Source organism: Mustela erminea, chromosome 7 (assembly GCF_009829155.1).
Source record: "Mustela erminea isolate mMusErm1 chromosome 7, mMusErm1.Pri, whole genome shotgun sequence".
NCBI classification, from domain to species: Eukaryota; Metazoa; Chordata; class Mammalia; order Carnivora; family Mustelidae; genus Mustela; species Mustela erminea.
The window spans coordinates 56,319,234-56,342,963 of record NC_045620.1 but is presented as its reverse complement, the minus strand read 5'-3'; the positions used below and the strand labels follow the sequence as shown (position 1 = coordinate 56,342,963).

The 23,730-nt window shown below is 46.0% G+C and overlaps 1 protein-coding gene across 2 annotated transcripts in view; it reads right to left on the bottom strand.

Annotated features, from left to right (window-relative positions):
- The window catches only part of TGFBRAP1 (transforming growth factor beta receptor associated protein 1), a 73,811-nt gene that overhangs the window by 29,229 nt on the left and 20,852 nt on the right, over positions 1 to 23,730 (bottom strand). For both annotated transcript variants that reach the window (XM_032351691.1, XM_032351690.1), the window contains 3 exons: positions 18,892 to 19,592; positions 7,968 to 8,162; positions 5,334 to 5,488 (listed from right to left, as the gene is read on the bottom strand). In XM_032351691.1, coding sequence (XP_032207582.1) covers positions 5,334 to 5,488; positions 7,968 to 8,162; positions 18,892 to 19,579 — 1,038 coding nt within the window. In that variant the 5' untranslated portion in view covers positions 19,580 to 19,592. The remainder of the gene's footprint in view (positions 1 to 5,333; positions 5,489 to 7,967; positions 8,163 to 18,891; positions 19,593 to 23,730) is intronic.

Sequence of the window (23,730 nt, the reverse complement as noted above, 5' to 3'; positions counted from 1 at the left end):
AAAGTGACTGGGTATGTCCACAAACCCAAAAGCACAAGCCACTGGAGACCCACCACCAACTACAGGAACCAGATGATGTTAGAAAATGGGGGGGAGAAGTGGACAGAGGAAAAGGGGCTGTGAGGCCATGAAAGCCAGAGTTCCCAAACGACTATCACTGGAAAGCCTGACCGCCGGGGAAGGGGTCTTCACCGGCTCTACTTTGCCAGGTGACAAGGAGAGACTGAGCTTGAAAGACAAGGAAAAACTCCTTTGGGCATTCAAGGCAAAAAGCCAAGTCGCTATAAGGGCAAGGAATTGAGATTGTCACCCAATACTGGTCAGCTCTTGATGGCAAAACATAAAGGTGGAAATTACTTAAGTTTCTCACTGAAAGATAACATGAGTCAAAGACTTTACAGCCAACCACATGGGCCCCCAAGTATAAAGGCTGTGGAGGAACTGCTGTCAACGTGCAGGGACAGTGCTCCCATATGCCCCTGCTGGGACATCAGCAGCAGGATCGATAGCTGCGGAAAACCAGACGCCTGGAGAGTCGGCAGCATAAAATGTGCCCCGAGTGTTCCATATGCATCTGCCCTGAGCAAAGATGGGCAAATATAAGGGAGACAGAAGATGGCTGTATGCATGCGACAGCAGAGACAACATGACCATCAAAACCAGGGGGCCATGGGGAGATGACACAGAAGGAAAATGTGCTCACGGACATGCTGGGGATAAAGGGATGTGACTTTCATACAGATGCTGGGGAAGAAGAGGGGAAGGCAACAAGAGCTCACCAGCTAATTCCAAGTGCTGCTCAAAGGGGGTAAACAACAGAAAACAGGAGCTCTCTCCACCCTCCCGCAAGACAAAGAGAAAACCAAAGGACTAGGGCAACCATTAGAACACAAATCACAAGTTTCACACCAAAAAAAGACCCGGGGATAGGGAAGAAGGAAGAGAGAGGGACTGGGGGTGGGGGGCAAGAGAGGTGAAGGGAGGAGAGATTCCTTCGAGCTCCGTAAATATTTTACATAATCAGAAAACAAAATTAAATTCCAGAGAGCGATCCCTAGAAAGCAAAAGTCAAATGAAACAAAGGACCCTAACTACATAAATCAAAGACATGGTAGCAGGTCTGCACAGAGGTTGCTTCTGAGCGGCTCGGGCACATGGTCGTGCCTGGGACTTCTGTGGGGGACAAGGAGAATGGCAAGACGCAGCATTCGCAGGACACCTGGGAGATGTGAACACTGATGGGACTCTGTTCTTTGAAGGACTCTCTGATGACTTTGGGGAGTTCTGTAGATGGCACTGTGGTTACATTTAAAAGGGGAATCTTGCCTTTTAAAGATACATACTCAAATAGTTATAGGTGAAATAGAAAAAGTACCCCACAGATACCAGAGTTCAAGCTTAAATATGAATACTTTCCATACATAGTACATGACAAAAATCAGGAGAACTTCCTGACACAAGCCTTTGTTAATGCAAGAGGTCTCCTTACTGCCGCTTTCTTTATGACATCTTATACCTTAACATAAAGAAAAAAAAAGCTTTCTTAAAGATCTAAACTCTCTGGCCCTCTGGGATCTCTAAAAGCACTAGTCCTTAATCCCAGTCCCAGAATTAAACTTCTTGATAAAGTCCTCCCTAGTTCAGGAGTCAGTAACACAAAGCAGATACTTGCTTTAAATGAAGGCGGGAGAAGAGGGACAAGGCTGGACCTTGGTCCCTTTTCCTCTCCTTTTTGAGTTCCTCTAAGCCGGGGTCCAGCATTTGGTCAGAAGCACCTGAAGGCTAAAATAAATAATGCACCTCATCATCACAAGAGTCACGTCTCATCCTCAAAAACACATACACATTCAGGAAAATTCTCTCCTTTGCTGTCAATATTATTTTTCCCTCTCGGTTCTGCTTTTTAACACAAACCATCTGCTCCACAATCCATTATATACCGGGCTCTGTTTTTAGAGCAGTGAGTTTCTGCCCAGTCCGGACTAGGGTGCCTGGGGACAAATAGGACAGAGTCCACCTAGGAACTCGGGCAGGAAAGGCCTGAACCAAGTGCAAACTCCTGTGCTGAGTGTTGACACACAAACCGCAGAAAGCAGGGGAGGGATCGGTTTTGCCTGGGGGGACGGGGAGGACTCAGATAAGAGGGGTAAGCAGAGTATGGAAACCACTGTCCAGTCCGGAAGCACACCCAGTAACTGAAACCTGCATGTATCAGGAATCAGGCAAAGGGGAGGGCAGAGAGGGGTGTGAAAGCCCAGGGCTCCTTCTGCTAACTGGAGGCAAGGCACAGGGTGGGAGCAGGGGCGAGGATGGGGGGCAGGAGGGTGTCAGGGGCGGGGCACATGCTGCTTCTGAGGGCTGGCACCCCTGCAACTAGAGAGGTGTCCATGCGTGAAACCAGCTCTCAGCAGTCCTGCCTTCCATCTTCAGATAGTAGTGCTGGTTACTTCTAAATCGTTCTGACAATTAAAACTGTTTTGAGGGGCGCCTGGGTGGCTCAATGGGTTAAAGCCTCTGTCTTCGGCTCAGGTCATGATCCCAGAGTCCTGGGATCAAGCCCTGCATCGGGCTCTCTGCTCAGCAGGGGAGCCTGCTTCCCTCTCTCTCTCTCTCTGCCTGCCTCTCTACCTACTTGTGATCTCTGTCTGTCAAATAAATAAATAAAATCTTAAAAAAAAAAAAAAAAACTGTTTTGAAAGACCCAGCAGAGCCCAGGCACCTTGCAGGGCTCAGGAGTTGTTGTTGGCTCCTTTAGGAGCTGTCAGCTGTTAAGGGGCTGCCCTCTAGCCTTTGAGGCGGCAGGTAGGTCATGGAAGTGGGCGGGGCCAGACCACGAAGGGCTTGGAAAGCCGCAGTACTCTAAGCAAAGGAGTCCATCTGTAAGTCAGAAAGAACATTCCCACAGTGGCATGGAGGATGGACTATACACACACACACACACACACACACACACACACAGGTTGTTAAAATAATAACTTGGGCAAAACAGAAGGGTCTGTACAGCAACAGCAATGGGCACGGGGAATGAAGGCTGAATTCAAGACCATTCTGAGGGTGTATTTCCAGGTTTAGATATAGGAGTTTGCAGCAAATGCGAGAAGGCAGAAAGCATGAAGGAAAGGAAAAGATACCAAGATGACACTCAGATGATGTCCGAGCAAGATGACAACTAATAAGATCCCATACTGACTGCACATAGCTACTCCAGCAAAAGGAGAGGGGAGGGGGCGAAGATCAGACAAGGAACACCGGAGATTTCTGTAAGAAAACGTTGCGCACCTAAAGCATGTGTGTGTGCAAGGAGGGGGTGCCCCAACATGTGGCTCACCTAAACATCCAAGATGTCCACAGGAGGCTTATGGGGTAGAGAGCAAAAAGGGCAATGACAGACCTCAGACCCTATGGAAGGCATGGCCACCCCACCTGGCTTTGACCTACAGGCTGCGGAGGGAAGTGAGCTCAGCATAGCAAGGCCCCTGAACAGCTCTTCTTTTTGCCTCTGCTGCCCCCTGCTGAACGCAAATAGGTAAGTCTCATCTTAAAAAATCCAGAACAAAAAGGAACACTATCAATCTTTAAATGCAGAAAAGACACCCTCTTCACTTGCAGTGAGCATAGCATAACGTATAGAGTCAGTGAATCCCTGAGCTATACACTTGAAATTAATGTAACATCGTGTGTCAACTAGACAAAAAAAGAAAAAATGACAAAAAAAAGATGCCCACTTTCAAACCCATAACCATAAATTACATGTCTGGTCTTCTTTTACTTGGCAGCAGAAAGCAACTGAGGTCAGAAGGCATTACTTCATCCCACAACAATCAGTGAGTTGTGTGGAAATCAGACTGATTGGTAACTGTCAAGGGATCATGATTACATCACAGAACTTTGCGTGATCAGTTTCAATATTCAGTACAGCATACACACACTCACAGGATGTCTCATTACTTTCAAATACATAGTGTAACATGAACTAACCTAACAACTGGTCAAGCAGCAATTTTTAGGGAACCTGATTTCATTGAACATAAAAATAACTTGTGATTCTTGGATCAGTTGTTTTTTTTTAAAGATTTTATTTATTTATTTAACAGAGATCACAAGCATGCAGAGAGGCAGGCAGAGAGAGAGGGATCAGTTTTATTTATCACCCCAACTACATTAAAGTTGCCGTCTCGAGTGCATTAAAAGTTTTCTCCTCCAGAAATAATTAGATGGATTCCTGCAGTATTGGGCCATTTATCAGTATGGCTAACAAAGCTTTTCCTATAGATACTAGAAGTCTATAAACTTTTAACATTCAACTCCATCCCAACAAATACAAATTCTAAATCAGGAGACAAATTCTAATTTAGAATTAAAAAAAAAAATTTTTTTCTAATTTGAACAAGAGGTTTATTGTAGTTTCACATATTTATAATTCCACAGGAACCAGCTGGGATTTTTTCTTACTAATATTGGCTTCTATAGCATTATCTGTAAAGTCCACTCTTTTTTATATAATCATAGAAATTAAAGATATCCAGCCCCATTTTAGGGCATTTTATCTATTCCCCTACTCTCCTCATCAGACCATATTGTCTTTTTGTTCAGAAAAACTGCATGTGGGCACCTGGGTGGCTCAGGGGTTAAGTGGCTGCCTTCAGCTCAGGTCATGATCCCAGGGTCCTGGGATCAAGGCTCACATCAGACTCCCTGCTCGGTGGGAAGCCTGCTTCCTCCTCTCCCACTCCCCCTGCTTGTGCTCCCCCTCTCTCTGTGTCTCTCTCTGTCAAATAAATAAATAAAATCTAAAAAAAAAAAAAAAAAAAAACTACTGAATGAATGAGTTTCTACCATCTCCCTATTTGAAAGTCAAGTAGACTTTATCTCTTTTGATCCAAGGTCTAAAATTTGTCTTTACTTCTCCCTGATATTTTAAAGTAATCCTATCTCTGTTGTATTTACCAATTCTGAATATTGAACTGTGATGTGCTGATACGGTTACTCTGCTGGTTTAGGAGAACTATGCTCCTGACCCTTCTCTGAAGGCCCACTGAAGAAGAGAGTCAATTGGAAATACTACTTGGTGTGTATATGAGACCCCGGAATCAAACCAGAGGTTTATTGGGCTCGGTGGGCAGGGAGACCTCAGTCCAGCTGTCTCGGACTGCTCTGCAAACAGCCTTCGTACCTGTGTGACGTGGACAGGCTGTGAAAACAAAACACCAGAGCCAAAACTGATCTGCAAGGTCGTGGCGCACAGAAAGGGCCAACGTATGTTAGTGAGATCCGAATGTTCGCTAGCTGGTGGCTTGGCGGCATGCGTTCTTGGGACCGACTTAATTACAAACCTGAAATTTTTCTTTTGGAATGTTCCTCCGGGCTCCTTTTGCTAAAACCAAAGCCTCTTCCACTCTATGACTTGCTAGAAGATCCTGTATTTGCTTTTCCAGGGGTAATGGAACCAAGATGTAAACTCCTTTACTGGTGGCGACAATCACTCTTCCTGGGGAAAAAGTCAACAGTGTTGGAAAGAGAAAGAACATCTTGCACAGACATACACTGCTCTCCCAAAACAGGCTTGTCATCCAATCTGATGGCTGATTTCACTGTAGTTCTCCCAACACAAAATTCCTAAAGAAATTATACATTGCAATGCTTTTCTTTCCTTCCTCCCATATTGTTAACTGTCAGGAAAAGAGTGGATGCTATACCACATTTCCAAAGTAAAAAATAAGCTTTTCTGCCATTTATTTGAAAGTGCTGGGCGCCTGGGTGGCTCAGTTGGTTAAGCAACTGCCTTCAGCTCAGGTCGTGATCCTGGAGTCCCCGGATCAAGTCCCACATTGGGCTTCAGGCTCTGCGGGGAGTCTGCTTCTCCCTCTGACCCGCCCCCTTCTCATGCTCTCTCACTCTCTCAAATAAATAAAATCTTAAAAAGGGGGGGGGGCTGATTAATTTAAAATCAGCTGAGTAGTGGGGCAACTGGTTGGCTCAGTTGGTTAAGCATCTGACTTCACCTTAGGTCATGATCCCAGAGTCCTGGGATTGAGCCTGTGTGGGCTCGGCCCTCAGCAGGGAGTCTGCTTCTCCCTCTCCCTCTGCTCATGCTTTGTCTCTCTCAAATAAATAACTAAAATCTTAATAAAATAAAATCAAATCAGTTGAGTAGATACATAACATACGGTCCAAAGAAGTTGTAGAGATCAATTATGGTGATCTATGAGAATTATGCTATACTTCTTATAAAATTTTTTAAGAATTCTTTTCTTTCCATGTTAGCTTATAGGAAACTAAGATTATAATACTACACTCTGAACCATGAGGTATTTCATATTCACCTACCATCCAAATAACCAAGTTTTGGTCTGACCTTATCACTTCCGGACAGCCCTGTGAGGTCACAGACCCGTGGCCATCACCCTCATGGGATTTGTGAGACCTTGTGCAGACAGTCCACAGAACTGGAGCTCTAATCGAAGGCACACTCCTGCTACGAAGCTTTGGGCTCTGCTCCCTTCCAGACACTCTTTTAAGAAAACTATCACCTGTGCACAGGAAGCACGGAGATGATGTTTCCTTCCTGTCTGAAGGATGACTCAGGGTCAGATCCTCCACTCTTCTCTCCTAGGAAGCTATCATTCCACTCCAGCCCCACTGTCTGGTGTCACGGAAGGCCTCATCTTTCCTTACCTGGACATCTTCCTTATAGTCTTCCCACTCGCTCTCTTGCTAAGATTACGTGTCTCCTATATCACAAGCGAAGTCATTTTCTCATACTCAGAGGAGATTCTGTCCCTTCTCTACACGGGGGTCCCTCTTCCTGGGAAGCCTCTCCTTGTGTGCACCGGGGGCAGGGGAGGTTACACCAGCAGCCTCTATGTGCCCATGACCCCGTGCCCACCTCTACCACTGGTCCATGGCACCAGGATACTGTTATGAGACATGCTCTTCTGATGTGTGTACTGGGGCCCTCAAATGAAGCATGACACGCTTAATGTGGGGGCCGAAAGTCTTAGTAAGTGATATCTGTCGCGTCCTGAACAGGAAGGGCAATGTTTGGTGAGCTAAAATCCTTAAGTGGCAAATGCAATGTATAAATCTAGATTCGTTCCCAGTTTGAGGAAAATATCATAAAAGATCTTCTTCGAACAACTGGGAAAATCTGAACATGGCCAGGATATTAGAGTTCATTTTCTAAGGGGTGCAAGGGCTTTGCAGTTACATAGGAAAATGCTCTCATTCTTAAGAGATGCATGTTGAAGTATTTCAGATTAACTGTCATGATGTCTTTTTCTTACTTTTCAACGGCTTGGCAAAATGTTTCCAAGTGTTGAGTCTAGCTGAACAGTCTATGGTGCTTCACTTTGTTTTCCTTTCAACTTTTCAGTATGTTTGAAAATGTTCATAATAAAATTTAGGAAAAGTGAAAGAAATCCCTTGCCTGGCTCACTGGTGCACACAAAGGGAGGTCTGTCTGGACAGCCTTGGTCTGCTGCAGCCTCATCTCAGGCCGGCCCCCCTCAAGCATGACGTGCTATAGTCATCCTTAATTGGTCGCATGACCTAAAGCTCAGGGCTCCCTCTTGTGCAGATCTGCAGGCACCTTTCCCTCTACCTGGTGTTCTTTCACACCAGATCTGCTTGGCTGACTCCTACTCGTCCTTACAGATTTGGCTAAAATACCATCTCCTTCAGGAAGCCCTCCCTGATATTTCCAAGAAACACTTCCTCCTCTGCTCTCCCAACTGGCCTTGTTTCGTGCCTATCAAGTTCTTCCACTGCTACAGCTCTCGGCCCAAATGTCTATCTCCCCTTTGCCCTTGGAGGCCCTGGAGCCCAGAGACTGCATTACCAGCAACTGTGTAGCTTCGAAGGTTAGTTAGCCCGAGGTCCAGCTCCGAATGGATCCTTACTAACATCTACTGAACATCACAAACGGATTGATAACCTAATTTCATTGAGATTTCTGTGCAAAGCAGTACCTTCAAAATCCTGTAGAATGTGGCCTTCCTTAAAGGGCAGGGTCTGCTTCTGCTGCTGGTCCAACATGCTGTGCACCGTGATGAATTCATCATCAAGTGCTATGACATATGGGAAGCAAATTGCTGCGCCGATCACGTTCTCTGACCAGCGCACAGGAGCCCGCTGAGATATACCAGCAACTGTGGCGAACATGCCTGTAAAAACGGGAAGAGTCAGGTGCGCCTCAGAAGACCTGTGGCATTTTTCCTTCCTGTAGATGGGTTTGGGGGAAGAATGCCATCCCCTTCTTCCTTCTGTTTTATGATCGGAAAGATCAGTGGGTTAAAGCCTCTGCCTTTAGCTCAGGTCATGAACTCAGGGTCCTGAGATCGAGCCCCGCATCGGGCTCTCTGCCCAGCAGGGAGCCTGCTTCCTCCTCTCTCTCTGCCTGCCTCTCTGCCTACTTGTGATCTCTGACTGTCAAATAAATAAAATCTTAAAAAAAAAAAAAAGAATATTCTGCAGGTGTGAAGAAGCCTACATGACTTTATCAGGACGAGAACTACCTCGCCCTGAATGTGTACCTTTCATTTACTTCCAGTTAAAAATGAGCTTAAAAAAAGGTTTACATGTACCGCCTGGAAGATGTATAAAGTACATGTCCTCAGCTGTGTGGAAAACGTTACTTCCCAGCAATTTAAGCAGCTCTGCAAGGTCTTTCCCACATCCAGTCCTCCAGCACGTTAGCGTGCCTAAGTTACGGCCCTTCTTTGTTGAATGAGTATTGAATACATTCCCTCAAACATTTACTGAGCTCCTACGATGTGCCAGGCACTGCACAAGGCATCCTATCAGGAACTGCCCCTGCTCGGAGCTGCAGTCTAATACTGGACACACGCACCCTCGAATGCAGGGACAGAACCAAGTTTGCACTGCAAGACACACTGCTGTTGAGTGTTTGTCAATAACTTCCATAACAAATGACAGCTTATCTGTCTTGTGCATGAAGCACCAGACCAGCCATTTCTTGATGAGCTATATAGTCTGCACATACTAGGGTTTACCAAAATTAATACATTTGCAAAGTAAAGTCAGTCCAATAAAACTTAGTTTTCAAACGAGTTGACGTAAAACACCTTTAGAAACAGCGTGTTATTGCCTGCAAACCACCACGACACCTGGTCTCTGCTGTACAGGATGGAGAACAGGGAGGGGAGACACAGAGGTACACAGAGAACTTCAAGATTTAAATAAAGAAGGGAAGGTTATCTCAACTGTAGCATATAGCAAAATTCCTGAACTGTGAAATCATCAATGCACCGAAATTTTTTGTAGTTACAAAGACTAAAATACACTACAGTTAATCAATTAATTACAAACATCGCTCTTGTCCTCTGAATTGGGCCGTTCCTGAAACTGGGTAGCACGTGGCACCTCACACATGCATACTCACCCTGCTCTTGCCGAACACACGCGAGGCCCTCCCTGGAGAACAACGCTGTGCTCAGAGCACTGTTACGGCCTCCTTAACAAGTTCCGTATGGGTTCTCGGCATGTGCGAGCAACAACTGAACTCCCAAACTGAGGGCTGCTGGGGGGAGGGTGGGATGGGCTAGATGGGTGATGGGCATGAAGGAGGGCACTTGCTGTGATGGGCGCTGGGCGTCCTATGCAACTGATAAATCACCAAATCCACTCCTGAAACTACAGTATATGTTAGCTACCTTGAATTTAAAAAAAAAAAAAAAAGATGACAGCACAATAAGCCTAGAGAGAGAGAGAGAGAGAGAGAGAGAGAGAGTGTGTGTGTGTGTGTGTGTGTGTGTGTGTGTGTTTGTGTACATGTCATCTACTAAGAAGTCACAATTGCTTTATGTAAACCATTCTGATCTGGAGCATTTCCCTTTGGCCCTTCGGAGTCTCCAAACATCATTAGGAAAAAGACCAACGACTCAATACAGAAAGAGAGGCTATAAATGAGTAAATCACAAAAGACAAAATGCAAATGGCTAATAAGTATATGAAGAGAGCCTCATATTTATCAGTAACTAAGGTTACATGTTTAAATGAAAAATAGTAAAAACAACTTCTACTCATCAGATTAGCCAAATGTTATAGACTGATAAAGACAAGTATTGGTATGGTATAAGAAAATATATTTTGAAGAATAATTTGGGTATTATCTACCCAAACTGAATTTAATTGATTCCACTTTTAAATCTATTGCCAACCGATAAGTATAAGGGTGGTCTCTGCGATATTTTTAGTATATAGTAGTATATAATATAGTAGTATAATATATATAATATATATTATATAATATAGTAGTATATATTATATTATATAGTATAGTATAATATATAATAATAGTAGTAGTATATTACTATATATAGTATAGTAGTAGCATAATATAATATAGTAGTATAAATATGCATATATAAAAATATATATTATATATTATATATAATAGTATAAATATATATTATAGTATATATATAATATATTATAGTATAGTAGTATAGTATAGTATACATGTTATGTATTATAGTATAAATAATATAGTAGTATAAAATTAAGTATAATACATTAAAAGATGATGTGGCTCTGGGTGAATGCACCACGAACAGAAAAGAATTCTCTCTCTTAAATGAGTACAGACAAAAAGAACTACTACAAATTAGCGTGTTGAGCAGTGATTTCAGTTCAGTGAACATTCACTGTGTGGAGCACGGAGTTCGCTACCAAGAGACGGACAATGGATTCAAGGGTTTAAGGTGGTGAAAGTGTTAAGGGAAATGCCTAAACAATGACGGCACAAGAGATGGAGACCAGGACACAGAAAGGCGCAAAAAACTTTCTGAGTGCAGATGGAGTACTGCTGGAGGTCAAGTCTAGAGCTGAGTGATCAGAGCCCAGCCTGCACAGGGAAGAGGACACATGCAGGGGGCAGCAGTGGGGCTGGCATGTGTCCCCTGAACAGGACAAACCCTGTTTGAAAGTCAAGTTGGCATTGGAATGGGCAGCGCTGGCCCCTAGGTGGGCTAAGGAGTGCGGCCCACACTTGTTATAGATCACGGGGGGTTCTGAAGGCCAGTTGGGCAGGAGTGTGAAGAGCGTATGCAAGGAGCCACACGAGGAGGGCCGGATGGCTGCCTGCCACCACGGAGGTGGGCTGGACCAGGCCAGGGCTGGGGCACAACAGAGGGGGCAGCCACTTCTGGGGTGAATCGGGGAACCTGGCCACAGACTCAGTAGGAGCAAGAGAAAAGGGGAGGCAGGGGCCACCATGCGGGAGTCAGCCTCGAGATCGAACAGACTGCGGAGTCTGAAACGAAACAGGGACCAGGATGCAGAGCTGGTTGAGAGGCAGTGTTGGCACTTCCTGGAACTGGAGGTCACAGACTTTGGAGAGACGCAAGCCTGGGGTCCCAGGGCTTTCTCAGGGGGTGGTGGTAGCATGCTTCTTGAAGGCAGGAAGGGGGGGACACACCATGCTTCCACAGAGCACACCAGAAGCCACAGCAGAGTACAGGATGACCCGAGAGGGACCGTCATCTGCAGAGTGTGAGGGAGGACTGCTCCCGAGGCTGGTGGGCAGAATAAAGAGAGTAGCCTGGTTCTGTCGCCGAGGTGGGACAATGCCTGGGACCCAAGGCCCTGGGTTTGGCATTGCCAGTGTTTTACCATACCAGAGAGAATGCCATTACCATTGGAACTGGCCTACCAACAGCACCGCCCAGGTGTTCAGGCAGCATTAAAACTGGTGGGGAGAAAGCGAGGCCCAAGGCTCTGGGCAGCATTAAGACTCTGGAAGGAGGACTGAACTTTGGAGGAGGAAGCACTCTCTTGACCCTTCTGTACGTTCAGAGCCAGCCAGCTGGAATAACCTGAAGGCATGCCACTCCCCCGGGGTGCCTGGCAAATCGTAAGCCGTAAGTCCAATGACGCTGCCAGATTTCGGGTCAAATAACCATGTATAGCACACTCCCCCAGGAACATGGACTGTAAGATGCTGTCCTGCCTCCTCCTGGAATTAAATTCCAGTGATTGCCTTTACCCATGTAAGGCTGGGTACCACCCAGCCCAGGAGATATGCGGTGCAGAGGCCCTGACATGAATGTTCTTGTAACGGAATGGGCAGAAACCAGAGGTCGAGAACAAAGGCTTCTGTTTACCCAAAAAGCAGAAGATGACACTGGAATAAAAGAGCAGAGCGGTCACTGGCAGCTGATAGGCCCAGGTCGGGCATTAGAAGGTGCCCAGAACCAGTTAGGCACGGAGGTACTGTTATTAACAGCCCCCAAATAACTACATGCCTGCAGAGCAGGTTTCTATATTGTTGGAGTCAAGTGCTGTCAACGTGCAAATGTAACAAATGTGTACATGGTACATTTTTAAAAAGCATTATTTTCAACAGTGAACCCTTTAAATATCAGAGGTCCCCTTATCTGAGCTGGGAGAAGGGGAGGGGGCCAGGCAGCCAGGGGGCCATGTGGAGTCGGGAGAGGCTTAATTGTCTGCATTTTTCAAGAAGTGGTATCAAAGGACAGAGTTTAAAATCACAAGACTCAATTGCATTATGAAAATTTCAACAAAATATTGCTGAGAACAGGAAAATCTAAGCTAAGGCAAAAGGCTAAGAGTGGTTTCTCATGACACAGGAGAAATCTTCAGAAGAAAGAAAAGCAAAATGAAAATACATTGCTTTTATATGTTTAAAGGTGCATTTGCATTCATTAGAGTATTTATTTGAACTTAACTCTTTTTAAATAAAGATTTTATTTATGTATTTGAGAGAGACAGGGAGAGAGAAAGAGCACAAATTGGGGGAGGGGGAGGAACAGAAGGAGAAGCAGACTCCCTGCTGAGGGACATGGGTGTTGGGGGTGGGACTCCATCCCAGGATCCCAGGATCACGCGCCAAACCAACTGAACCACCCAGGCGTCCGTATCTGAACTTAATTCTGAATCCATGTAATAAAGCTGCTGATTACTATGCTGCATACAGAACCTGTATATAGGTAACATATAAGAGAGCTTACAAGTGATTGGTGTCAAATGTTTTCCCTATAAAGCCTTTATAACTGAAACAGAAGGTACAGGCTCATAAGCAGACAAACACACTGATGGAACAGAACAGAAAATCCAGAGATAGAGCCAAAGGCGTAAGAGAATTCGGTGTGTGTTAAAGGTGGCTGTCTATATCCTTTGGGTGACAGAGGGTGGGCTCTGTAGTAGGATGGCTGGGATAATGGACAGCCATAGAGAAAAGGAAAAACTAAATCCGTTCCTTATACTCTGCATCATGAAAAATGAAACCACAAAAGTACCAGCAGAAAACATGGGTCATTTTTGTCTGTAACCAGAAGACAGGGAAGCGACCCTAATGATGACTTGAAGTCATGTGCACTGGTGGTTCGGTGGTAGACTTCTCACCTAACTGTGATTCAAAATCAAGACTTAGTAAAGTAAAAAGGTTAATACATTTGATTATATAGGAACATTGAAGAAAAGCTTTTCATGGTAAAAACTGGAAACAAATATTTGAAACCTATACCAGGCAACAAGCTGGTATCTCAAACACAGAAAGGACACTAAAAGAAATGGCAAGAGAAAAGGACAATCCCCATCAAAAGAAATGCAATGACTCCTAAATGTATGAAAAAACGTCCCCTCTTGGGGCGCCTGCGTGGCAGTCAGTTAAGCAACCGACTCTTGGTTTTGGCTCAGGTCATGATCTCAGGGTTGTAAGATCGAGCCCCACTTCGGGCTCCAAGAGGAGTCTGCTTAAGATTCTCTCTCCCTCTCCCTCTGAGCCCCTCCCCCCACACCCCGAAATAAATAAATAAATCTTTTTAAAAAGTGTTCATACTTGCTCATCACAGTAAAAATGCAATTAACTACTTCTCATGTACAGGACTGGGGACCACACAGAAGGAAGCTCAGCAACATACCCTATTCTTTTGGCAAAGCTGAGGGGAAACGGGCATTGTCATATGTTGCTGGGGAGAACAGAAAATGCACACACATTTATCAACGGAATACAGCAATACCTAGCAAAACTCACAAGCATTTGTATTTGGACTCAACAATCCCACCTACAAAAGGCTTTTCCATAGATCCACCAGGAAAGTACAAAAAAAAATAAGGCACTAGTAAAATTGTAAAACTGGAAAAACCCACATGCCCACTAAAAGGGGCCTGATTAAAAACACTACACGAGGAGCACCTGGGTGGCTCACTGGGTTAAGCCTCTGCCTTTGGCTCTGGTCATGATCCCAGGGTCCTGGGATCGAGCCCCACATCGGGCTCTCTGCTCAGCGGGGAGCCCGCTTCCCCCTCTCTCTCTGCCTGCCTCTTTGCCTACTTGTGATCTCTCTGTCAAATAAGTAAATAAAATTAAAAAAAAATAATAAAACACGATACCACCTCTACACAACGGAGTAGCATGCCGCTGTGAAATCTCTGGATTATATTACAAAGGGGTCTCCATAATACATTGTTAGGCTAAAAAAAAAAAAAAAATGCTGAGAAAGAGATGCTAATATTTACATATTTATTTGTATTTTTTATCAAAAAATGAGAGGATAAACCATAAAATATCATAAAAATAAAGGTTCCCCGGGGCGCCTGGGTGGCTCAGTGGGTTAAAGCCTCTGCCTTCAGTTCCGGTCATGATTCCAGGGTCCTGGGATCGAGCCCCGAATCAGGCTCTCTGCTCAGCAGGGGGCCTGCTTCCTCCTCTCTCTCTCTCTCTGCCTGCCTTGCTTGTGATCTCTGCCTGTCAAATAAATAAATAAAATTTTTATAAATAAATAAATAAATAAAAATAAAGGTTGCCCAAGGGGGAAAAAGCCAGGAATCAGCTCTTTGGGTATACCTTGCTGTAGCCCACATGACTTGGAACATTGCACATACTTACACAGTGAAAATATAAAATAAAATAAAATAAAATAAAGCAATTCCTAAAAATCAAAAGTAAAATAAGATGAATTAACTATGTATCCAGGTGGTGGGATAACCAAACAGAGGGGGACTCTTCCAAGTGACTTCAGAACCTAGTAATGTGACCGGTCAATTCCTGTTGTTGTTGTTTTTTTTTTAATTTTATTATTATTATTTTTTATAAACATATATTTTTATCCCCCAGGGTACAGGTCTGTGAATCGCCAGGTTTACACACTTCACAGCACTCACCATAGCACATACCCTCCCCAATGTCCATAACCCCACCCCCCTTTTTCCCAACCCCCCTCCCCCCAGCAACCCTCAGTTTGTTTTGTGAGATTAAGAGTCACTTATGGTTTGTCTCCCTCCCAATCCCTCAAGACAAAAAGAACCATAAACAATCAAACTGTTTTCAGTCATTACATTGTGGGAACAATGGTGTTAGTATTGTTGTTCTGTGTACTGTGGGACTAGTCAAAGGAACAAGGATGTCGGCAGTGGTTTACTAAGACCCTAGATGTGGCTGAAAGCAGACAGAACATAGAGACAGATGAGGTCAACACCTGGGAGCCGTGAATTGTTTCTATCAGTAGGGCCTCACCATGGATTTTACCTTTATAGAAATGCCTCTTTCCCAACTCTGTTCAATGACGGAGCCTAAACACAACAGGCAACGAGCCGATCTAGCACCAGCCCAGTCTCTAAACATCAGGGATCCTTGGAGAAATGGCTGAAACCAGATCTGGGGCAGGAAAGGCGCACAATGAACCTGGAACACCTTCCACACCAGAAGGCAAGGAAGCCAGCCGAGTTCTACGGTCATGAGAAAGGTGCCTGGCAGTCAACGTGGACAAGCCCCTCCCAAGCACAAATATATGGAAACGCACCATATGTGTCTGAATCCATGATGCGTCATGATATCTTTTAAAAAGCCACTTCTGGGGCACCTGGGTGGCTCAGTGGGTTAAGCCGCTGCCTTCGGCTCAGGTCATGATCTTAGGGTCCTGGGATCAAGTCCCGAGTCGGGCTCTCTGCTCAGCAGGGAGCCTGCTTCCTCCTCTCTCTCTCTCTGCCTGCCTCTATGCCTACTGTGATCTCTCTCTGTCAAATAAATAAAATCTTAAAAAAAAAAAAAAAAGCCACTTCTGGAAGAAAGAAGGGATCATCTTATTGAGAACCTCCTCGTTCTGCCTTTCTTAACAATGCACCCGGGGGCAACCAAATACAGTAAGTTCCTCTCCACTGAAGCAGTCCAGTTAACACATGGAGGAGGAAGGGACAGGAAGAGGACGCTGCCACTTGGCAGCCCCAAGACTGAAAGGCTGTATGCATCACTCATCAACAGCTACTGCCAGCGCAGAAAGAGAAAGAAATTACACAACCCGATGCAAGGCCTCCACCCCGATGACGAAGTCTGGCCTCTCCCCGAAATAAGCAAAACAACAACAACAACACAACAACAAAAAATCCCCAAACATCCCCCACTTGAATCTGACAACACCTGGCATCCTAATTATCAGCTGGCAGGAAACGCAAAGGTCAACCTGACATAGTAAACAATATAAGGGGATAAACATCACCAAAATTCAGGCTGTGCGAGGTACAGGTGAAGTGATCCAACCTCTTCAACAAAAAGTTAGGAAAAGATAAAAAGAGGAGAAGGAACCATAAGAGAACTTAAGAGACAGAGAGACGCTTAACAGATCAATCAACGGCAATGTACAGGCCTCATGAGGGATCTGACTCAAACTGGAAAACATACATATCCTTACACACAAATTTATGTAGGTAAGTATTTACATATGTCTCTTTGAATATGTGTGATAGTAGGAGAAACATGGCATGCCTTGATGTTTGGTGATATTAAGGAATTGCTGTTATATTTATTTTTAGGTATGCAATGGTATTGTGGCTTTCTTTTTTTTTTTTTTTTTTTTTTTAAAGATTTTATTTATTTATTTGACAGAGAGAAATTACAAGTACACTGAGAGGCAGGCAGAGAGAGAGAGAAGGAAGCAGGCTCCCTGCTGAGCAGAGAGCCCGATGCGGGACTCGATCCCAGGACCCTGAGATCATGACCTGAGCCGAAGGCAGCGGCTTAACCCACTGAGCCACCCAGGCGCCCGGTATTGTGGCTTTCTTTCCTTTTCTCTTTCTTTTTTTTAAGGAACTTAGAACTTTACACTGAATGGTTTCTAGGAGAAGTGTTATCAGGCCCATGATGCTATGATAATCAAGCAGGGGAAACGGATGTGTATTAATCAAACAACTGGCAAGGAATTCATAACAGCTGGAGCTGAGCGATGGGTACATTTGAGCTCATTATAATATTCTATTTAGTTATGTTTTCCATAACACAAATTTTTATTAAAATTGGGAATTTTTGTTAAGAAAAAAAGGTGGCTGAGGTAAAGAATATTTTCTCTAAAAAGTAAAAATCTGAACTATCGTGGGGTACCTGGGTGCCTCAGCCGGTGAGGCATCTGCCTTGGGCTCAGGTCATGATCCTGGGGGCCTGGGATCGAGCCCCCTCGTCAGGCTCCCTGCTCGGTGGGAAGCCTGCTTCTCCCTCTGCCTCCCTCTGCCTCCTTTGCCTCCTTCCTCTGCCTGTCGCTCTGACTGCTTGTGTGCTCATTCTCAAATAAATAAACAAATAAATTTTATATATATATATATATATTTTTTTTTTTTTTAAATCTTAGCTATTGAGCCATGAAGAGACACAGAGGAAACTTAAATGCATATTACTAAGTGAAAGACGTCAATGTGAAAAGGTAACATACTGTATGAGCTCAACTACACAGCACTCTGTAAAGATCAGCAGTTGCCAGAGGTTGGGGGTACAGGGGATGAACAGGTAGAAGACAAGAATTTTGAACACCGAGAATCAGTGAACATACTCTCTATGGTACCATGATGATGGATACGTGTTATTATACATCTGTCCAAACCCAAAGAACGTACAACTCCAAGAGTGAACCCTGGCGTAAACTACAGACCTTGGAGGTTATAAAGTCTCCCTGTAGATACGTCCATTATCATAAATGCGGCCCTCTGGTGGGGAGATGCGGATGGTGCACCAGGATGTGCGTGTCTGGGGGTAATGGGTATATGGGAAATCTGCACTTTCCGCTCAATCCTGCTGTGAACCCAAAATGGATCAAAAAAATAAAACTGATTAAGAAAGTAAAAAATCTGTACGTGTTCACTGACCAGAGTTTGTGACTCAACTTTTGTTGTGACCAGAAAATATGTTTGTACCCCTCACCTGGAGTGAGATGCCTACACACAGACTACGGTTAATGAGCACAGGGAGTGAGGGGGTGCTCACCCTCCCCAGCACCCACTGTGTGTCACAGACACACATGAACCCTAAAATGAGCCAACCGTGACTGAAAGAAAATAAAAGTCACCCACACCATGAACAGCTCTGAGCCTGAATTTCGAGAAGGCAGCACAGGGAATTCACGAGGCCCAACGACAGAGCCAAAGCCCTTTCGGGGCCTGGTGACAAGACAGTGCGGTGTGATGAAACTGCAGTCAGTTCAGTAATGGGTGTCACGCTTGAAATTATGTCTAAGTGAGCTACACTCCTTTCCATAACGAAGAATACAAACAACCTGACAAACCCACCCACGTGGAAAAAATCTTATATGGAAGGCTTACAGATTTTTATTTTGTAGTCATTTACTTAAAGGAATTTTCTCCCTGTGTCATTTCGAGGCTCCGCTAGCACAGAAGAAAGCTGGCTCTACCTTGTGACTAGTTTTGTTCCATGGACCCTACATACCCTGGACAATCTAAAGGAACGCTAGAGTGCACAATGGTTCGGAATTCTGTTTATATCTCGCCAGGCATCCCTAGTGCTGGTGAATACTCCTCACGAGTACCTATTTTCACAGCTAGGTTCTCTCACAGCTAGGGTCTGTGCAAGGGCTCAAGGAGGTAAAGCAAAAGGAATGGACAGACGGGAGGTGGAGGTTGGTGGAGGCTCACCCAGTCCTCCGGGACCTGCCAGGAGGAACTCCTGTCTCCCGATCCTCTTGACGATGGGGCGCTTCTCCTCGCTGCAGTAAGGAAACAGGTCCTGGGAGAAGCCTGTGTTGTAGTTCAGTATGATGTACTGCGTGGTCAGAGCCAGGCACAGGAAGTGGCCGTCCACGGCCACAGCCAGGGGCTGCTCCGGCGTGGACACCTCCCTGACGATTTGAACCCGGTCCTCATACACCAGGAACAGCTGGATGGTCCTGCGCTTGACTGAGATGATGCAGACTTCCACGCAGAATGGGTCCCCATTCACGGGGTTCTCGTTCAAGGCCAGCGCTGTGGCCCCTTTGATGCGCGCCCCCGAGGGCACGGGCTCCAGGCTCATCATGTTGACCAGGGTGATGGAGTTGTCACAGAGCACCAGCAGCCTGTTGAGGGCCGAGGCTGCTCGCAGCTCATTCACCGGCTTCCGGAAGCCCAGGTGTCGGTGCAGCTGCTTGGTGGCAGAGAAGGTGGCTGTCCCAGTGGGCAGCGCCCGCTCCTCCAATAGGAAGTGGTAGACTACGCAGTCACTGGTGCCCACGTAAAGGTTCTTCCCGCAGCACTCCACGCATTCTATGTGCACCCGTTCCTTGTCACCTGCCAGCAGCTCCCACTCCACGGCAGAGACCAGCGTGAAGGCCTTGGTGCTCATCATGTCTGCTGGTGACCTGCGGGGAGAAGGGCCGGGAGGTTAATCCAGGGGAACGAACGCCAAGCAGAACCATGTCAGGTCACAACGGATATACCTCCTTCCTAAGTTATGATTTCAGTGGAAAGAAACTATTCGACACTTAAGAAACAGCACCGGGGTGAAAAGCTCTCCCTCTGGGTCTCATTCCACCAGGCAACGGAAGACCGCAGCAGGAGAGCACATGCGTGGGCTCCTGACAAAGGCCACCCTGCCCATTCTCAGTGGAGCCCAGAAGTCCATGGAGTTTCCTCAGGTTGCTCTTGGGAGAGGACCAAGAGCTTCTGTGTGCTACAGAAGACCAGCACACAGATCTGCCCCGAGACAACATAACAGAAACTATTTGGAAAAAGGCAAAAAGGATCCTCACTGATCTTCCCCTGAGCCTCTCTGGCCACTTGGCTGAGTGTTTTAGTGAACAGTGGGACGCAGCTACCTCAGCTGGTTAAACCTTGCCCCACAGATCTTGTCAGAAACACTGAGGCAGGAGCCGCATCTGGCACGTGGTGTTCTTCTCAGCACCGTATTTGGCTCTCCGAGGAGAGGTGTTCATGCAGAGTGGTAAAGATGTGCCTCAAATCCCTATGTCCACCAGGGGAGGAGAGATCTAGAGACCTGTGAGAAGGTCACTGACATGTCAGTTAAGGGATGTTTCCCGCTAGAAGACCGACTGACCCAACCTCTGAAGAGAACTCTGGTTTCAAACACCACCAGGTCAGAGGAAGCAGAAATGAACAAGATGGCCTTTCCCTGACTTCTCAGCCCACAGGAAGGCAATCACACAGGCTCCCCACTCCACGGAAGCAGGAGGGAGAAAGAGCTCCACAGAGGTCTGTAGAAGGTTCGTGGAAGTTAGGGGAGGCCCGCTGGACTCTTCTGTCACTTTGGGCTGTCCAGAAGCAGGGTCGCTTCCAGAGAGACTAAATTCCTTAATCCTTTCAGGCATTCTAGCCAAGGCTAGAAGACCTCTTGGAAATATTCAAGAAAGAATGTAGAATGCTATCATTTCTTATATTCCCCTGTCTATTGGGGAAGCAACAGCTACACAAGGAGAACTCCAGTCTCCTGTCAATAAAATCCCCAGGAAGGAGGGTATCTCAGGTCTGGGGATGAGGCATTTCTGCTGGACACCATCGGAGTTCCTTCCTGTCACTTACTGGCTATGTGACTTGGAAAGTCACCTGGCTTCTCCATGTCTCGGTTTCCTCATTTGTAAAATGAGTGTAGTAAGGGCACTAACCTCATAACAATATTTTGAAGCTTAAGTAAGTGAGTTCATATAAAATACTTAATATCTGAGGACATAACAAGGACCCAATAAAAGTTTATGATCTAATAATCTTCGATATATCAGACTCAAAGCCCCAGCCCACTTTCGGTCTTTATTTCCCAAGCTGGGTACCGAGAGATGAAACAATGCTGTCTTCTGCTCTTAGCTAGGGAACCAGTGTCCACCTTGTTGACACTGAAGGACAGACTGAAATGTAAGCCAGACACACACTCAAACACAGCCTCCCCCACCTCACGCACTGTCATACTCATTTACATGAGCTGCTCTCACAGAGACTATGAAAACAAGGCAAGAAAGTGGGGCGTGAGGCTCGGAAGGCATCATAGAGGAAGGAATCCTGTCCATCTATCTGGGGCCACAGGAACTTGCAGGGTCCTGGGGAAAGCCAGGGTTGGAGGAAAAAAGTAAACTTCAGAGTCTGACACCAACTGTTTTTAAAGACTACCATCTATTTGTCATGACCAAACAGAAGCACAAAATCTAACCTAGATGATGTTTTTTTCCCCCATTTCAGTGCCAAAGTGTAAAACACAGGTATTGAGATGTAGACATCGAGACATCCTAAGTCCGTGAAAGCGAGGGGTTATGAAATACTGCTGCCTTCCCTGTTCGATCAGTAACGGCTGTCTTTTAGACCTGCATGACTGAGTGACTCTAATGTTCGAAGTGTCAGTTGTACCCTTCCCTTTGCAGAAGGAACAGAGAGACAGGCTGTGGGCACTCATAAGCCAATTCCTACTTAACTCTTCCAAGGTGTGGTGTCTTCACTTCACACGAGAGATGAACCAGACACGTTTGTGGTGAATTTATGCAAACATGGCGTACTCAGTCTAAGGACTGGGTGGACAGAGGACGAGGCAGAGGAGAGCTAGAGCTGTAAGACAAGCGTCTGGTTTACTTCAAAGTTTCGTAGTATGAGTGTTTAAGAAGAAATATTTTACTCTGTGATAACTACAACTGCTCAAGTCTTGCTAAAGTTCCCCGCTATAGGCCTTGGAAAAAAATGGTTTATAAGAAGCCGAAGGAGACTGATGTCAGCATCATGGTGGCTAAGATGTTCCTCCTTTATATCCTGCCTTTTCACAAAGAATTAGACATCCATCCACAGACCAAAGCCCCAGGCCGGGTGCTAGGATCTAGCACCACACACCATGGGACCCAGGGGAGACTCACGCACTCACACGCTCTGCAACAGGCAGGCAGAACTCAGCGTGGGCTGTGGAACCGTGGAGCCAACAAACGGCCACCAACCCTGCCAGACCCCTGTCCCTGCAGCTGGGGAGAAACCTGCAGAATGCCGATGGGCGTGGCTATGCACACGAGGGGCAGACTGTGCACAAGTCCAGCCTTCCCCAGCGGAGCTTCCAGCATGCCAGTGCAGCAAACAGCACACAACACCGCACAACAACCTGAGCAGACTGGCCAATCAGTCACAACAGAGGAGGCATTAACAGAAACCTTCCCAGGGCTGTGCTTGGCAAGGAACCACTGCAGGGGACTGATCTGTCAGACTGGGGCAGTCTCTGCTGCAGGGGGTAGGGCAGGGGTGCAGCAGCACGGGCCACCCCAGTGGTGTGGGATGAGGCGGCGGAATCCCATTGCTCTGCAGCAGGACCCAAAGTACAGAGGCTGGATGTCTGTGGCTGCGGGAAGGAAGGACACTGGGAGAGAGGCCAATGGGAATTTTCAAGGGCAGAAAGGAGACGGTGTGCAGCAGAAAGTCCACCATGAGCGGGTGGGAACACCACACCCAGGGAGTTCACCAGTGCGTCTCTAGGCACCCCCAACGCCTGAGCTAGACCCACCTCCACCCACCGAGCAGCAGCTCCTGCACATGTGCAGCATGGGAGAGAGCCCAGTAGGCCCAGAGCCCCTCAGACAGCAGGCCTAGATGGCCGGCCAGGGAGAATCCACAAACAAGCCACAGCGCCACCTTCAGGAAAACAAAGGAGAGGTTTCCAGGAGCCGGCTGGTAAGTTGTAAGAACCGGAGAAGACATAAAAGCTTCAGAATCCCACCACAAGAGGGAGCAAGGGAGCAGAGTGGAGGCTTCCATGCCAAGAGACCAAGAACCTGCGTACCACCGCGGTGGCCCAGAACACCCATCTCCAGGCAACTCGTACACATTGAAGGAGCTGCCACTATCACAAATGTGAACGTGGCAACGCAAAGCTACAAGGAACGTGACAAAATAAGGAAACGTGCCATCACAAGGAGAGTAAGAACTCCCCCAAAACTGAGTTCAAAGGCATGAAATGTGTGATCTAGCTGATAAATATTTCAAAGTAACTGCTCTGAAGAACTTCAGTGAGCCACGAGAAAACTCGGCCAATTCAATGAAACCTTGAAAAAAAAAAAACACACACACAAGCAAAACGAGATTTTTACCAAGATAAAGAAATAAAAAAAAGAACGCAGCTGAAATTCTGAGGCTGAAGAACTAGATGAGTAAAATGAAAAATGCAATAGAGCATCTGTGGGAGAGTAAAGTATCTGGAGGACAGAATAAGTGGTGAGAGGATGGGCATTCTGAAACAACCCAGTTTGGGGAGGACAAAGAGAAGAGAATGAAGAGTGAAGGAACCAAAGTGAGCAACAGGATTCCATCAAAAGAACAAGTGCTGGAGTGCCTGGAGTTTCTGAAGGAGAGAGAAAAGGGAGCAGAAAATTATTTAAAGAAATAATAGCTGAGAGTTTCCCAAACCTGGGGAGAGAACTGAACATCCAAGTTCACAAAGCTAACAGATCACCCTATTATCTCAATGCAAAAAAAACCTGTTAGAAATCAAGGATAAAGAATGAATTCTAAAAGCAGATGGGGTGTGGG